We start from the raw sequence: 15,204 nt of genomic DNA, 5'->3' as shown, positions 1-15,204 counted from the left end.
ATCGCGCGCGCTCCTCGAGTTTCAGTTCGTTTCAGTTTTTTGTTTATCCCAGAAAGACTCGTCCGCTTCGTCGCGAGACAACGACGAGCGCTCGCGCTCGCCGCCGCCGCCGCCGCCGCGTCCGATACACATGGGACAGACATTCTCCGCGTTGCGGTGCTGGAGCGTGGACGCCGCCAAGGCCGCGGACGCGTTCGACGACGTCGCGTCCTCGCCGCTCGCGCCGGGCCCCGAGGTCGCGCGCCTCGGCACGGACCTCCTCGCGCGCGTCCAACCCTCGTCGTCGTCCTCCTCCTCCTCGTACGGCGTATCCCCGCACGCGGTGTACGTCGCCCTCGCGCAGATCGCGCAAGGGGTCACCCCGGGCAGCGTGCACGCGAGAGAGTTCGCGCGCGTCCTCGGCGCGGGCGCGGAAGAGGACGAGCGCGGCGACGTGCGCGAGCTGCACGAGCGCGTGAAAGCGTCCGACGGGGTGAGGCTGCTCGTCGCGAGCTCGGTCTTCGCGCGGAGCGTTCCGCGCTTGGTGAACGACGACGACGACGACGACGACGACGACGCGTCGAGCGCGTCGTCCGCGGAGGCGTATCAAGACGCGGTGGAAGAACACGACGCCGACGTCCTCGACGACGACGACGACGACGACGACGACGACGACGACGACGGCGACGTCGACTCCGTCGCGTCGTCGATAGACATCATCAAACCGACGTACGTGCGCGCGCTGAGCGAACGCCTCGGCGCGCGATCGAAGACGCTCGGGCACAACGCGGTCGCGGTCAACGCGTTCATCGCGTCGCGGACGGACGGACGCGTGAATCGAATCGTGGACGACGACGTCTTAAACGACGCCGACGGTCGAATTCTGCTCCTCGTCGCCGCCTGCGTTCGAGGCGTTCGCTGGCGCGTCCCGGGGTTTCATAAAAACGCATCAAAACCGGGCGTTTTTAGGACCGGGCCGAACGACGAAGACATCCAAGCGTGCGTGATGATGCGCGCGAAGCTCAAGACGCCGCACGTCGTGATGTGGGACAAGAGCGAAGCCGTCGCCCTCGAATACGGCGGCGGCGGAGACGGAGGCTCGGCGACCTCCGCGGCGACGTCGACGCGCGCGGTCCTCTACCTCCCCCCCACGAACGAGGCGTCGCACGTCATCGAAGGCGACGGAGGCGGCGATTGGTCGTCCGCGATCGACGCCGCGCGCGCGATGACGCCCGGGAAGTGGAGCTCGATATCCGCGCGGGTGTCGCAGCCGGACGCGCGTCGCGACGTCGACGTGTCGGTGCCCAAGTTTACGGTGTCCGCGGGGCCGATGAGTTTGGAACCGGCGCTGCGGTCGATCGGTCTGAACGCGGTGTTCGATCGACCGGGCGGGTTGACCGCGCTGAGCGACGACGAAGAGATGACGATACGCGAGGTGATACACGAGGTCGTGGTCGACGTGGACGAGGGCGAGGAGCCTGACGACGATTCCCACGCGGCGGCGGCGGGCGAATCGAAGCCGTCGAGGACGCCGCGGACGCGCGTCGTCTTCGACCGGCCGTTCTTGTTCTTCATCGAGGACGCGCGGTCGCGCGCGCTGCTGTTCGCGGGCGTCGTGAACGCGCCAGGGGTCGTCGTGTAGGCAGAACATCGCTCGCGCCAAAAAAATCTCTACTCGGCTACTTTTTCCCCATCTTTCGCTTCAACGCGTCGAGCATATCGTCGACGGTGTCCTCCTTCTTCGGCGACGCGCTCGACGCCGCGCCCCCGCGACGCGCGTACCCCTCCGCCCGCTTCTCGTCATCGCGGAACGTCGCCTCGTACGCGTCGAACGGGTCTCTCGCGCGCGCGTCCTTCACCGCTTCCGCCACCTCGGGCGTCGCCTCTTCTAAAAAGTCCACGAACTCCTCCCCGAGCGCGCTGAGCTCCTCCCACAGCGTCCGCGGCCGCCCCGGGTCCGGTCGCGACTTCTCGAACTCTCTCCACTCTTTCTCCATGTCCTCGAAGAACTGCCCGAAGCCGTAGAACTCCTCCTCTTCTTTGGGTTTGTACCCCCGCGGCGGCGACGACGACGACGACGTCCCGGCGCCCCAACTCGACCTCGACGCGCCGCCTCCCCACGCCGCGCCGAACCCGCCCCCCGCGCGGAGGATGTCGTACTTCCGTCGCTCGTCCGGGTTCGACAGCGTGTTGTACGCGGTCTTGTATTGGTTGAACCGCGTCGTCGCGTCCGCGGCCTTGTTCACGTCGGGATGGTACTTCAGCGCGGCTTTGCGGAACGCTCGCTTTATCTCCTTCGCGTCCGCGGTCTTCGAGACGCCGAGGAGGGCGTAGTAGTCCGTCTCCCCCCCGGCCATCGCGCGCGTCGCGGTCGTCGCGCGGCGGCGGCGGCGGCCGCGGGACGCCTGACTCTGGCGGATGAGACGCGACGAGCCGCCGCGCGCGAACGAAGAACGCGCGGCGCGCTCGATCTCGACGGAGACGACGTCGACGCCGCCCGCGTCGTCGCGACGGGGACGCGCGGCCGACGCGGCGGCTCGCGTCGGGCGTCCTGAGACGCGCGCGGCGCGCGAGCCGCCGCGGCGGGCGAGCGCCGCGGAAGCGAGCGCGGCCGCTGGCGCGACGACGGACGTCGGCATGTCGACGGCGAGCGCCTCGAGGGGCCGCGCGAGGGTGGGTAGTGTGCGAGACATCCCGTCGAGCTGGCGCGTTTTGGGCGAGCCCCGAGAATATGATAAAACGCGTCAGTCATCGAGTTCGCGACGAAGCGACGCGCACTCCGCCTCGCGCCGCGTCGCCGTCGCGCACCCCGCGCGTCGTCGAGAGCGTCCGCGATGGTCGCCGCCGCCGCGAGCGCGGCGGCGGCGCTTCCGCGCTCGCGCGACGCCGCCGCGAGCGCGCGCCATCATCTTGCGAATATGGACATCCGCGCGCGTTTGAAATCCAAATCCAAAGCCACGTCGTCGTCCGCGCGCGCCGCCCGCGCGCCGTCCCTCGCGTGCTTCGCCGCGGCGAGACGCCGCCGCGCGGCCGCGTCCGACGGCGCCGGACCGCCCGCCCCGACCGGCGACGCGTGCACGGTCCCCGCGCGCGCGCCGACGCTGTACCAGACGCGCCCGCTCCCATCGGTCCTCGTGATACACACGGGAGGGACGCTCGGGATGTCCGGCGACGCGTTCCACGACGTCGAGGACGGCGCGCTCGCGGGCGCGAAAGTCTTCAACGAGGGCACCGGGGGCGACTACGCGAAGACGCTGCAGCCGGGCAGCCTCCTCATGAACCTCGTGACCGCGGTCCCGGAGCTGCGAACGTTCGCGAACCTCGAGGTGAAGGTGCTGTTCAACAAAGACAGCTGCAACGTCGGCCCGAGGGAGTGGATCGGAATCGCGCGCGAGCTCGACGCGCAGCGCGATCGCTTCGACGCGTTCATCGTCGTCCACGGCACGGACACGATGGCGTACACCGGCACCGCGCTATCGCTGATGCTCGCGGGGTTCAGGAAGCCGATCATACTGACCGGGTCGCAGCTCCCGCTCGCGATGCCGAGGTCGGACGCGCGGCAAAACTTGCTCGACGCCATCACGTGCGCCACCGCGGGGTTCTCGCCGCCGCACGTCCAGCTCGAAGAGGTCGCCGTGTGCTTCGGCGGGAAGCTGCTGCGAGCGAATCGAACGAGGAAGACGTCCGCGACGATATACTCCGCGTTCGATTCCCCGGAGTATCCCGCGCTCGCGAGGCTCGGCGTCGGCGTGGAGTGGAAACGCGACGCGTTGCTTCAGTTCGGCAACGGCAACGGCGGCGGATCGTCGACGACGGCGTACACGCCGCGCATGAAGCTCGAGACGAACGTGATACGCGTCCCTATCGTCCCCGGGTGCGACCCGAGGAAGGCGTACGGGGATCTGTACGCGCGCGGCGTCCGCGGGATCGTGTTGGAGGCGTTCGGCGTCGGGAACATGCCGGGTCCCGGGAAGGGGACGCACTGGGTCTCGTGGCTGCGCGGGCAGCACAGGCGAGGGATGCGGCTGGTGCTCACGTCGCAGTGCGAGAGCGGGGATCTGCACCCGGAGTTGTACGCGACGGGGAGTTCCGTGGTGGAGATGGGCGTGACGTCGGGGCCGATGATGACGCCGGAGTGCGCGGTGGTGAAGCTGATGCTCTGCTTGGCGCACCCGGACTTGCCGCTGGGGCAGCCGATCGCGGGGGAGTTGTGATGGTGTGACGGAGGACGGGGGCGGGGGGGGCGGAGGGTCACCCTCGAGGTACGGTATCGTACACGTACTGTATTCTTTCGAACGATTAGGTAGAAGCAGCTGTATCATACGACGACATTGCGAGCGTTATCTAGCTAGCAGACTGGAGCGAGGCTCATGTCTGTAGACACCAGCTGTACGAACGTACCTTCGAAGGTACGACATCAGATATCAAAGCACGACGACGACTTGAAAATAACAATCATTCTCTCCGTCGCGAGATCTCGAGATGGCGCCGGCGAAGAAGAGACGGCAGGAGGTTGCAAGCGTCGAGCCTGCGCGGGAGGTGTACGTTTTCGAGTGGACCTTGAAGGTTGAGATAACTGAGTTTGATCCTGAGACGTTCGATCACTGCAACGGTTACGAACAACAGAGTTTTGCATTAGAACTGAGAAAAGACAACGACCACGACGAGCAGGGCGTATCAGGAGACGCCTATGGCTCGAGAGATTCCGTGCTCGAGGCCGCCAAGACAAAATTCGACGAACTCTGCGAAGAACACTTTGGAGAAGGTCTTGACGAAGAAGACTCGCCCTCGGATGACGAAGACGTGTCGAAGGCTCAGATACAGGCGGAGGTGATGAGTGCTGACGAGCTCTTTTTGAAACATGCCGTGTTTGAGCCCAGGTCGAAGGAGAAGACAAAGAACTACGTGATTGGGTTCGAACGGAGCGGAGCGTGGGAGAAATCGGACTGGAATTATCGTCTCAGGCTGGTGGGGACGCATGTGATGCACAGCGACATCAAGGTAAACATCAGGAAGGTGCGCGTTCTGCCGTGAGGTCGTGGAGGTCGTGAACGTTAACGGGAAGAATGTTAAGTAATACGAAAGTAGCTAGGAAGCAGAGACGCACGACGGTTTAAAACGAACGACATCGTCACGCCGCCGCCGGGTCCTCGGCGCGTATCTCCGCCTCCGCCTCCGCGACGACCTCGACGAAGACCTCCCTCGGCGCCTTCGCGAACACGCTCGCCGGGTACACCGCGGACCCCCACTTCGGATGCAACACCACCTTGCAGCACCCGCTGTTCGTGACCTGGTAGTTCAGAAGCGTCACGAGCGCGTCGACCTCGCCGTATACCTGCTGCGAGCATTTGTTCACCATGCTCAGGCCGCTGCACGGGTCGATGTAGTCCGCCCAGTGCCCGCGAGACGCGAGCTTGTCCGTGACGCGCTTCGCGAAGAGGAGGAAGCGCTCCAAGCAGAAATCTTTCTCCTCATCGACCATCTCGCCCGTCTTCACGAGGTCCATCTTGGTCTTCTGGCACGTCGGGACGACGAGGAGGTCGGAGACGTCCATACCGGGGAACATCGCCTCCGCCTCGGCCTTGTGCCGCTTCGGGCACGCTGCGAGGAGAGCGGGGAGGGGAGGGGATGAGGGCTGCGTCGAGAAAGCGTCGACGTGGCGGAAAAAGAAAAAGCGCTAGGGTATCGACAACAGGTCCGTCCATCTCCCGCGACGGCGACGGGAGCGCGCGCACCGTGGACGGAGTACTCCATGCCCCACACCGTGGTGGTCACGGGGACGAGCGGCTCGGCCGAAACCATTGGTATCGCGAGCGTCCGAGCGGCGGCGGCGCGCGCGAAACGAAGTGATGACGTCGCGTCGTCGACTCTCGGAAAAGTGGACAGGACGAGTCGAGTCCGAGTCAGATCGACGTCGTCGCTTTCATCACTCGCGCGCGCGCGCCGAGCGATGCCACACGCGCGCGTCGCGTGTGCTCGACTCGTCACCGCCTCCGCGTGGCGCCGCGTCGCGCGCTCGTCCTCCTCGCGCGCATCGGCGGCGTCGCGCCGCGGCGCCTTCTCCGCGTCCCAGATGGGGGGCGTCGACGACGGCGACACCCCCGCCATCGCGACCGTCGCGTCCACGCGCGTCCACAACTACGCCCTCGGCTCGCGCGTGGTCGACGCGGCGACCTCGCCGGTAGTCCCGCAGCTGATCCTCCACGCGGACTGGGTCACGTGCACGCAGTGACCGCACGGGTACCTGGGCAAGAAGAACGTCCAGGCCGCGCTCGAGTCGTTCAACGCGCGCCACGCGGACGACGTCGCGCTCGCGATCGATGTCTGGCGTCGCCCGTACTCGTTCCTGAGCGACGCCCCGGGCGGGAAGGGGCGCATACGCAACACGACGTGGCACGAGTCGCTGATCGACTACACGGACGGCACGGAGGCGACCGCGCTTAAGTTCGAGCGGTCGATGAACGCGCTCGGCGCGCGAACGCCCGGCGGCGTGACGTTCGACTTCAGCGTCAAGACGCACTGGCAGCCGGTGGAGAGTCAACGCGCGCAGCTGTACGCGTCTCGTTACGGGAAAGGCGAAGTGTTCATGGACGCGCTGGGAGGGATGCACTTCGAGCGCGCGAAGTCCGCGAGCGAGCGAGGGACGCTGCTCGACGCGTGCGAGGCGGTCGGGATGGATCGAGACGCGATGGACGCGTGGCTGGACGGGGACGAGCTCGGGGACGAAGTGTGGGCGTCGTACGGCGACGCGATCCGCGAGCTCGGGATTCACTCGATCCCGTTGTTTATATTCAGCCTGGAGAAGGACGGCGGGCCGCTCCGTCAGCGCGTCGGGAAGAGCTTCACGCACAACGGCAGCGGGAGCGCGGCCGCGTTCGAGGCGTTGTTCGAGGAAGCGTACGAAGCGAGCGGGCTCGAACGATGACGGATGATGATGATGATTTTTTCGTCGGTCGCTCGTCGGTTCGACGACTCGACGCGCGCGCTGTTTCGGCCACGTGAAGACCCTCCCGCAACGCCTCTCTGTCCGAGGCTCGGGCGCGTCCGATGCACGCCGGAATCGCGCGACGCGAACGAAGGACTCGCCGCGAGTGGTAACAGAAGTAAATAGACTACTAGTCAACTTAGGAGATCCATACGTAGTCTCTACGAAGGTACCTCGTGAGACTCGTCAAACGAGCGTGGTGAACGCGTGTTTTATCGCCTCCAGCGTCACCGGCGACTTCACGTTCACCTCGCCGTCGATCCCGACCAAGTCGCTCGCGTCCTTCGCGTCCAACGTCGCGCGCGTCGCTTTCACGTAACACACGTCCGGGTCCTCCACGTGCGCGCCGTCGGCTTTGACCTTATCGAACAGACCGATCGTCTTGAACATCCCGCACTTTCGAACGGCGACGACGTCGAATTTGCCGTCGTCGAGCTCCGCGCTCGGGGTAAACTTGAAATTTCTCCCGCTGCACCGCGTGTTTTGCGCGAACATCATCATGTAATCGTCGTACGCCCCGTCTCCCTCGCCGCCGCCCTTCCCCGCGGCCGCCGCCGCGTCGCCGCCGCCGGCGCCGTCGTCGCTCGCGGTTATCTTCGCGAGGTTCGCCTTCCCTTTCGCGATATGATAAAACCCCGCGACGTCGTATCTGACCGGCCCCATCCACCGCATCTTCTCCGCGGTCTCCGCGGCGTCGCGCGCCATCCCCCACGTCACGCAGTTCACGCTGTACGTGCTCCCGCCCGGGTGCGTCACCTTGACGACGTCCACCGCGCGTTCGACGCCCCGGCCGATGGCGTCGAACGCATCCTTCACGTCGCGGTGCCCGAGATCCCGCGCGAAGTTGTTCCCGGTGCCGACGGGGAAGACGAAGACCGGGCGTCGGTCGCTCGCGGGCCGCGCGAGCATCCCGCACACGCCCTCTCGCAGGCTGCCGTCGCCGCCCATGACGCCGACGGCGTCGACGCCGCGCAGCGACGCGTCGCGCACGAGCTCCTCGCAGTGGCCCGCGCGCTCCGTGACGACTTCGATCAGCGCGATGTCCTGAAGCAGCGCGCGCGCGCGGACGTTGTTCACCTGCCGCTCGCCTTTCCTCTCTTTGCTCTTGACGCCGTGCAGGACGAGGAGGATCGTCTTGATCTTCTTCGCGCTCGCGTTCGCGCTCGCGTTCGCGTTCGTGTTCGCGCCGCCGACGGGGTGCCGCAGGCGCGGCGTCTTCGGGTCGAGCGAGACGGCGCGATCGGATTTGCTCGGGCGAAGCGCGGGGATGCCGCTGATGTCGTCGAAAGGGTCCATCTTCTGCTGCTTTTTCTTCTTCGCGCCGACGCCGCGTCTCATGCACATGGAAATGGCGGTCGTCGCGAGCGCGAGTTTGAGCATGCGACGGCGAGCGGACGCGGCGAGGGAAGGCGAAGTGAGTTGAGATTCCTGATGACTCGGACAGGACAAATATTTTCTGCACAGCATTATTCGTGCCTCGTTCACAACGACGACGCGCGCGGGGTGGCGCGTCGACGCGCGCGAGAGTCGACGGACGCGCGCGCGCGCTTCCGAGTCGCGAGCGCGCGGCGGATACGTCAGACACCATGCGTCTCGCGCGCGGAAACCCGCGGCGGTAACGCGGAGCGACCGCAGAAAGATCGAGCGAGCGAGCGAGCGAGCGAGCGAGCAGCGCGGGGGCGCGGGAGGAATCGGAAGCCACGATGCAGCGGCGACCCCTCCTCCTCCCCCTCCTCCTCTTCCTCCTCCTCGCCGCGTTCGGCGTCCACCCCGCGGGCGGCACCGGCCACCCGGTCATGCCGTCGCCGTACCCGACGATAACGCACGCCGCGGGGACGAACGCGCTCACGTTCGCCGCCTCCCTCGATCGCGCGGGCACGGTCTTCTACGTCGTCGCGACGCAACCGAACGGCCTCGACGGCGGCGGCACGACCGCGCCCACCCCAACGGAGGTCTTCGCGGGGACGCTGAGCGGCAGCGGCGTCGCGACCGCGAGCGGGAAGCTGACTTTCGCGTCCGCGAACGTGGAGCGAAGCGCGGTGATCGAACGCCTCCCGGACGCCTCCGTGTTTGACGTCTACGTCGCCACGCACACGGACGCCGACGCCGCGCCCTCCGGGACGCCGTCGCCGACCACGACGAGCGCGCTCGCCGCGGCGACGATCCAGGACGTCACGCCGCCGGCGTTCGCGGCGTCCACGCCGCACGCGGTGGGGCACGGGCCGACGTATCTGACGATCGCGATCGCGGCGAACGAAAACGCGACGGCGCACGTGATGATTCTCACCGCGGACGGCGACCCCCCGGAGAGCGCGACGGCGGTCGTGAACGGCGCGACGCCCCCGGGCGCGACGCTCGCGTACTCCGGGAGCGTGAACGCGACGGTTGGGGGTCTCGGGGTGGCGCGCGCGCACAACTTCAGCGGCGACATGTCGCCGGGCGTCGAATACGTCGCGTACGTAGCGCTGAGAGACGTCGCGCCGACGCCGAACGTCGCGCAGAGCGTCGCCGCGGTCGCGATGTCGACGTTGGCGTGCGCGGCGTGTCCGGCGGGAAAGATGCCCGCGGGCACCGTGTGCGACTGCGTGATCCCGCTCGTGTTCACCCTGGACGTGAACCTCTCCCCGGCGGCGTTCGCCGCGAAGAAGGAGCTGTTTCGATCGACGATCGCGTCGCAGATCGGCGTGAACGCGAACCAGGTGGCCGTGCTCGGGACGGCGCCGTCCGCGACGACGCAGGGGCTGCTGACCGTCGAGATCAGGGTCGTGCCGACGAGCGCGAGCGACGCGAACACCGCGGCGCTGGTGAGCGCGTTTTTAGCCGGCGGCGTGACGCTGCCGGATTCGCTCGGCGGGAATCCGAGCGTCGGGAGCGTCGTCTTAAACGGCGAGCCGGACACGAAGTGGATGCCGACGATTCGACCGCACGGGCGGACGATACCTATCACGGACGACGGGCACGTCCCCGGGTCGCTGTGGCCGAACCAGGCGCCGAGTCCGTCGAACGCGGCGAGGTTCGGGTGGAAGATTTGGTTCAACGACACCGAGTGCACGGGGTGCCGGTCCGAGTGTCGGTTGGTGTTGGCGCGACATACTTCGATGTCGAGCGGCGCGGATTTTGGAGGGAACTGGACGTCGTGCGCGTCGCCGTATCAGTACCACGGGCTCCCGGAGGGGGAGCATAATTTCTACGTGAGAGGGTTAGGCGGCGACGCGACCCCGGACGCGTCGCCGTTGCGATTCACGTGGACGATTCGGTTCGCGCCCGAGGTTTTTTTCGCCACGCCGCCCGCGCCGTTCGGGTCCGGGGCGAGCCAGACGTTCTCGCTGACGTCGAACAAAGACCGCGCGAGGTTCGAGTACGTGTTCAACCCGGGGAATACCTACCCGTTGGAGTACACGCAGCTCGCGCGCGGGATAAATAACGTCACGGTGACGAGCGTTATAGGGAAGAACGAATTCTTCGCGCGCGCGATCGCGGAGGGCTTTTCGTCGCTCGGAACCGCGCGGCACGCGTGGATCTACGATACCTGGGCGCCGACGACGTCCATCACGTCCAATCAACTTCGAAACGGCAGCGCGGTGAACAAGTACAGCAGCGTGGCGTTCGTCGCGAAGGGAAACGACACGGACGCGTACGGAAACACACCCAGCGGCGTCGGCGCCATCTTGCTGCGCTTCACCGACGCCACAGGGTCAAACTTCACGTCGCCGCTGCGGGATTTCACCGCCGTGGACGGCTTCAGCGGCAACTCGGCGCGGTTCACCATCGACGGGATGGACAACCTCACGAACGGGATGTACTCGCTGTGGGTGCGCGCGAGGGACAACGCGGGGAACGTGGCGAATTTGACGACGAACGCGACGGGCCCGGACCGGTATTACGTCCTCGTGACGGACCAAGTCCCGGAGGCGGTGACGATAGGAAACGCGACGACGATGGAAGACACGCTGACGCCGACGACGACGATCGACGACGTCTCCGGTCTCAACGTCACGCAGTTTGCGATAACGACGAGTTATCCGAACAACCGAAGCGCGCTCGCGGTGGCGTACCAAGTCACGGACATAAAGAACGGGCAGGTGTTTTACCCGGACGGCGTCACGGAGGTGCGCGACGGCGGCTACGTCGACGCGGCGAACGCGACCGCGGGGCTGCGGTTCCTTCCGAAGAAAGACGCGTACTCGATCCCGCAGGAGCCTCCCGTGGACGACACGTTCTCGTTCGTGATTCGTCCGTCCGGGTCTTTCGACGACACGTACCTCGCGGACTCGCCCGTGAAGGCGTACGTGAGGGTGATCAACACGAACGACCCGCCCACGCTCGACGTCGGGCACTACTTCAGGATGACCGGGGTGTATTACCACGATCGCAACACGACGGTGAACTTCGGGGATAAGATTTACTCCATCATACGCCTCGGGTTCGACGACCCCGAAGGGTGGGACCATCACAGCGGCCTCGGCGTCGCGATCATCCACGCAGACTCGAGCCGCGGGACGTGGCAGCTGAGCACGGACGGCGCGTACAACTGGACGAACTGGCCCGCGGTCATCACCCCGGAGCGGCCGTTCATCATTCAAGCCAGAGAGACGGATTACGTGCGGTACGTCCCGCGGGACGAGCCGGATTTGGAGAACCTCGGGCCGGGGGGGATCCCGCCGCAGGAAATTTACAGCAGCGCGTCGTTCACGTTCCGCGCGTGGGACAACAGCACCGGGCACGCCACCGGGAGCGACGGGATGTACGTGCGAGTGAACGCATCGCGCGCGATGGACGGCTCGATGGTGGGCGGTCTGACGACGAACTGCACGCGCGAGGAGCTGAAGACGGAGTCGAACCTCTGCGTCAACGCGACGTGGACCTTTTACAACGTCACGGAGTTCAGCACCACGGGCGCGGTGTCGTTGGAGCGCGCGACTGCGGTCGTGGAGGCGTACGGGCTCGAGCGTCTGACGTACATCCGAGGGAACCTGCGCGATACGCTGTTGGAAAAGGCGAGGGTCAAAGCGGGACGCGCGGACTGCCCGCCGCCGTTCAGCGTGGAGCTGTCCTTGGAGCCCGCGGATGAGGATTTAGCGTTGACGTGCGACGGCGCGATGCCGACGATCGATCCGCCGTGGACGATCCAGGCGTACGTCCGACGCGACGCGTGGCTTTCTTCTCAGGCGCTGTTCACCGGGCCCGGCGGTCACGGCGTCTACCTCGACGCGTCGCCGGCGACGGGGAAGATGGGGCTCGTGAGCCGAGCCGTCGCGGCGGCGCGCGCGTCCGCGTTCGCGGACTTTTACGGCGCGGAGAACAACACCGCGATGGAGGACGCGGCGACGCGGCTCACGCGCGCGGAGTCTCTGATAAAAACGTTTTCCTTCTCCGCGCCGATTCGCCAGTGGGTCCACCTGACGCTCGTCGCCGTGCCGGACGGGCTGCCGTACGTGGACGGGTACGCGTCCACGCGTCTGTACGTCGACGGGAAGTACGAAGAGGAGATTCCCCTCAGCGGGATGCCGCTGCCCATCGGCGTCATCGGCGGCCCGAATCGCAGCGCGTTCGGGGTCGACGAGGTGAAGTACTGGCGCGTCGCCAAGACGCCCGCGGAGATTTGGCTGGAAAAGGACGAGTACCTCGGCGGATACGAGCCGGATTTGGTATCGTACCTGCCGCTGGAGGAGGGCTGCGGGAACACCACCGCGGATCGCGCCGACGCGGCGAAGACCGCCGGTCGCGGCGTGTGGCGCCTGAACAAACCGAACGGGGACTGGTACCCGGCGCGAGGGGCGCGGTATCCCACCGTGGATCCGACGTTCAAGTGCGCGAAGCTCGCGGCGGTGTTCCCCTCGGTCGTCCCGCCGCAGGGCGGGACGATCGTGACGCTCTACGGCTCCGGTTTCGAGCGCCCGGGACCGCCCCTGGCGTTGCATCTGAACGCGACCCCGGGCCCGGTCCTGGAGAACCACACGAACGTCGCCGCGGAGTGCCGGTTCTCGTACCGAGGCGAAGACTCGCCGAACGTCACGCGTTGGACGCGCGCCTTCGTCAAATCCGACGACGTCGTGATGTGCGAAGTCCCGCCCGCGCTCGACGCGAGACGCGGCAACGTCAGCGACGTCGAGTGGTACCCATCCGGCGCGTCCACCGTGGAGTTCTGCAACCCCGCGTTCGGGTGCTGCTCCGCGCCGTCGTCGCTCAGCGCGCCTCACGTCAAGCGGATGTCGCCCGCGAATTACACGCCGCCGAGCGCTGTCGCCGACCCGAGCGACCACGCGGCGATCACGTACCGAACCGCCGTCGCGACGTCGATGTCGCCGTCGCACGCGGGCGCGCGATCCGGCGCGTTGCTCACCATCCGCGGCCGCGGGTTCGTGAGCGGCGACGGCGCGGAGCCCGGGACGCGCGGCTCCGGACGCGCGTTCAACCGCGGCGGCGCCGGCGTCGAGGGCGACGCCGGCGGGGAGGTTGGCCAGTCTGGGGAGACGTATTGTCGGTTCACCGTCTTCGGCGGCGGCGCGCCCGGCGTCGGCGGCGGGATGGTGGATAACACGAGACAAAACGCCGGGATCTCGAGCGTTACGCCCGCGCCGCCGCCGCTGCCGCCGCCGCCGTCGGCATCGGCGTCGCTCGCGCGCGAGACGGCGTCGAAGCTGTCGTCCACGGAAGCGGCCGAGGCGCTTCGAAAGGCGGGGAGGAACAGAGCGCCGCCGCCGAGGGGGACGGGGCGGCTCACGACGACGGCGACGGTCGTCAACGGCGCGACGTTGACGTGCGAGCTTCCCGCGTTTCCCGCGGCGTTCTTACCGACCGGCTCCAGGATCTCCGCGATCGTGACCGTCGTCCTGAACGGCGGCTCGCACGAGGTGAGGGTCCCGGACGTCGTCCTCATCGCCGCGCCGGAGGCTCCGGGGCCGAACCTCGCGCTCGCGCCCGACTCGCCGTTTATTCGCGCGCCGACCGCGCTTCGCGACGCCGGCGCCGCGCACGGCCCCACGAACCGCGCGTCGGCGTTCCCCGCGATCTCCATCCTCGGCGACGCCGCCGGCGGCGCCTCCGTGGTGATCGTCGCCCCGGACCCGGCGGTCGGGCCGGGCGCGGCGACGCGCGACCCGCGCGACGACGCGAGCGGCGGCGGCGGCGGCGGGAGACGCGCGGCGACGCCGACGCGCGCGTTCCCGGACCGTTGGGGCGGCGCGGACGACGTCGTGTACGGCGCGACGTTGGCGGACGGCAACCACACGTGGTTCACCCTCGGCGGGTTCCTCGACGCCGCGTGCGCGTTCGGGACGATTCGCCCTGTGCACGCGCGGCCGTTCGGCGCGCGAGCCGCGGAGTGCATCGCCCCGGCCAAGCCGCGCGACGGCGGCGGCGGCGTGCCGTTCGCCGCGACGTTGTTCGCGTCCGCGGCGCGGTACGAGCGCGTCGCGGCGCCGGCGCTCTCGCCGGGGACGGAGACGGAGACGGACGACTTTAACACCCCGAGCGTGACGTTCGAGTGGACGACCCCGATCGAGCTCGTCGCCGCGGTCCCCGGGGTGTTACACGTCGAGTCGCCGCACTTTGGCGTCGGAAGAGACGGCGGCGGGTTCCTTCACGCGTACGGCGCGAACCTGCCGTCCGTCGCGGCGACGGCGACGTGCCAGTACGCGTACAACCGCACCGGCGCGATCGCGTTCGAGTTTGAGGACGCCGAAGAAGAACACCTCCGCGGCGGACCCGGGTTTCACGCCTCGTTCGTCGCGCTCAACGCGAGCGCGCGCGGCGGAGCGCTCGCGGCGACGGCGCGGAACGAGACGTCCGCGATTCGATGCGCGCCGCCGTTTCGCGAGCGCGGCGGGTTCGTCGCCGTGAGCGTAGACGTCGACGTGCGCGTCGCGCGCGGGCTCGACGGCGGCGGCGCGATCGCCGTCGGCGCCGGCGGCGGGTCCGGTCGAGCCATCTCCGGCGCGTCGACGCTCGGCGGACGCGGCGACGCGCAGGCGCTCGTCATGCTCCGCGTCGACGCCGAGGTTTGGTCGCTCGCGTCCGCGCCCGGTCCGAACGACGGCGGGTGGCTCCTGAAGCTCCTCGGCACCGGATTCCTCCCAGGCGACGGATGCTCGCTTCGCCCGCAGGGCAGCGCGGAGAAGTACGCCGCCGGCGCGCACGCGGGGATGTCCTTCGGCGGCGGCGTCGTCGGGAGGGTCGTCGCCGGCGGCGTCCGCGGCGGCGCGACGGCGGGTGCTTTCGTCAGCTCCGCGCTCGTCTTG

General features: G+C 67.9%; 8 protein-coding genes across 8 annotated transcripts; 5 read left to right on the top strand and 3 right to left on the bottom strand.

Annotated features, from left to right (window-relative positions):
- Positions 1-130: 130 nt before the first annotated feature.
- On the top strand, positions 131-1,598 carry MICPUCDRAFT_49921 (uncharacterized protein; the record flags this gene model as incomplete). Its single annotated transcript, XM_003055325.1, has 2 exons — positions 131-1,500; positions 1,559-1,598. The coding sequence occupies 2 exons, from the start codon at positions 131-133 to the stop codon at positions 1,596-1,598; spliced, it is 1,410 nt and encodes a 469-aa protein (XP_003055371.1).
- Positions 1,599-1,658: 60 nt separating this feature from the next.
- Positions 1,659-2,672, bottom strand: MICPUCDRAFT_49920 (uncharacterized protein; the record flags this gene model as incomplete). Its single annotated transcript, XM_003054780.1, has 1 exon — positions 1,659-2,672. The coding sequence occupies one exon, from the start codon at positions 2,670-2,672 to the stop codon at positions 1,659-1,661; it is 1,014 nt and encodes a 337-aa protein (XP_003054826.1).
- Positions 2,673-2,897: 225 nt separating this feature from the next.
- Positions 2,898-4,325, top strand: MICPUCDRAFT_49919 (asparaginase; the record flags this gene model as incomplete). Its single annotated transcript, XM_003055324.1, has 1 exon — positions 2,898-4,325. The coding sequence occupies one exon, from the start codon at positions 2,898-2,900 to the stop codon at positions 4,191-4,193; it is 1,296 nt and encodes a 431-aa protein (XP_003055370.1). The 3' UTR covers positions 4,194-4,325.
- Positions 4,326-4,461: 136 nt separating this feature from the next.
- MICPUCDRAFT_49918 (uncharacterized protein) lies at positions 4,462-5,013 on the top strand (the record flags this gene model as incomplete). Its single annotated transcript, XM_003055323.1, has 1 exon — positions 4,462-5,013. The coding sequence occupies one exon, from the start codon at positions 4,462-4,464 to the stop codon at positions 5,011-5,013; it is 552 nt and encodes a 183-aa protein (XP_003055369.1).
- Positions 5,014-5,024: 11 nt separating this feature from the next.
- MICPUCDRAFT_49917 (uncharacterized protein) lies at positions 5,025-6,087 on the bottom strand (the record flags this gene model as incomplete). Its single annotated transcript, XM_003054779.1, has 2 exons — positions 5,025-5,580; positions 5,715-6,087. 2 exons carry the CDS (start codon positions 6,085-6,087, stop codon positions 5,111-5,113), a joined length of 843 nt encoding a protein of 280 aa, XP_003054825.1. The 3' UTR covers positions 5,025-5,110.
- Positions 6,088-6,216: 129 nt separating this feature from the next.
- On the top strand, positions 6,217-6,904 carry MICPUCDRAFT_49916 (uncharacterized protein; the record flags this gene model as incomplete). The annotated part of the gene is made up of 1 exon (XM_003055322.1): positions 6,217-6,904. The coding sequence occupies exon 1, from the start codon at positions 6,437-6,439 to the stop codon at positions 6,902-6,904; it is 468 nt and encodes a 155-aa protein (XP_003055368.1). The 5' UTR covers positions 6,217-6,436.
- A 246-nt stretch (positions 6,905-7,150) lies between these two features.
- MICPUCDRAFT_46130 (uncharacterized protein) lies at positions 7,151-8,344 on the bottom strand (the record flags this gene model as incomplete). The annotated part of the gene is made up of 1 exon (XM_003054778.1): positions 7,151-8,344. The coding sequence occupies one exon, from the start codon at positions 8,342-8,344 to the stop codon at positions 7,151-7,153; it is 1,194 nt and encodes a 397-aa protein (XP_003054824.1).
- Positions 8,345-12,468: 4,124 nt separating this feature from the next.
- MICPUCDRAFT_61125 (uncharacterized protein) lies at positions 12,469-15,028 on the top strand (the record flags this gene model as incomplete). The annotated part of the gene is made up of 1 exon (XM_003055321.1): positions 12,469-15,028. A coding segment is annotated over one exon (2,560 nt), but the record flags the coding sequence as incomplete, so codon positions are not given.
- Between the last annotated feature and the right edge of the window lie 176 nt (positions 15,029-15,204).

The sequence above is a fragment of the Micromonas pusilla genome (genome assembly GCF_000151265.4).
Source record: "Micromonas pusilla CCMP1545 genomic scaffold MICPUCscaffold_1, whole genome shotgun sequence".
Lineage (NCBI taxonomy): Eukaryota > Viridiplantae > Chlorophyta > Mamiellophyceae > Mamiellales > Mamiellaceae > Micromonas > Micromonas pusilla.
This window is presented reverse-complemented; position numbering and strand designations above follow the sequence as displayed.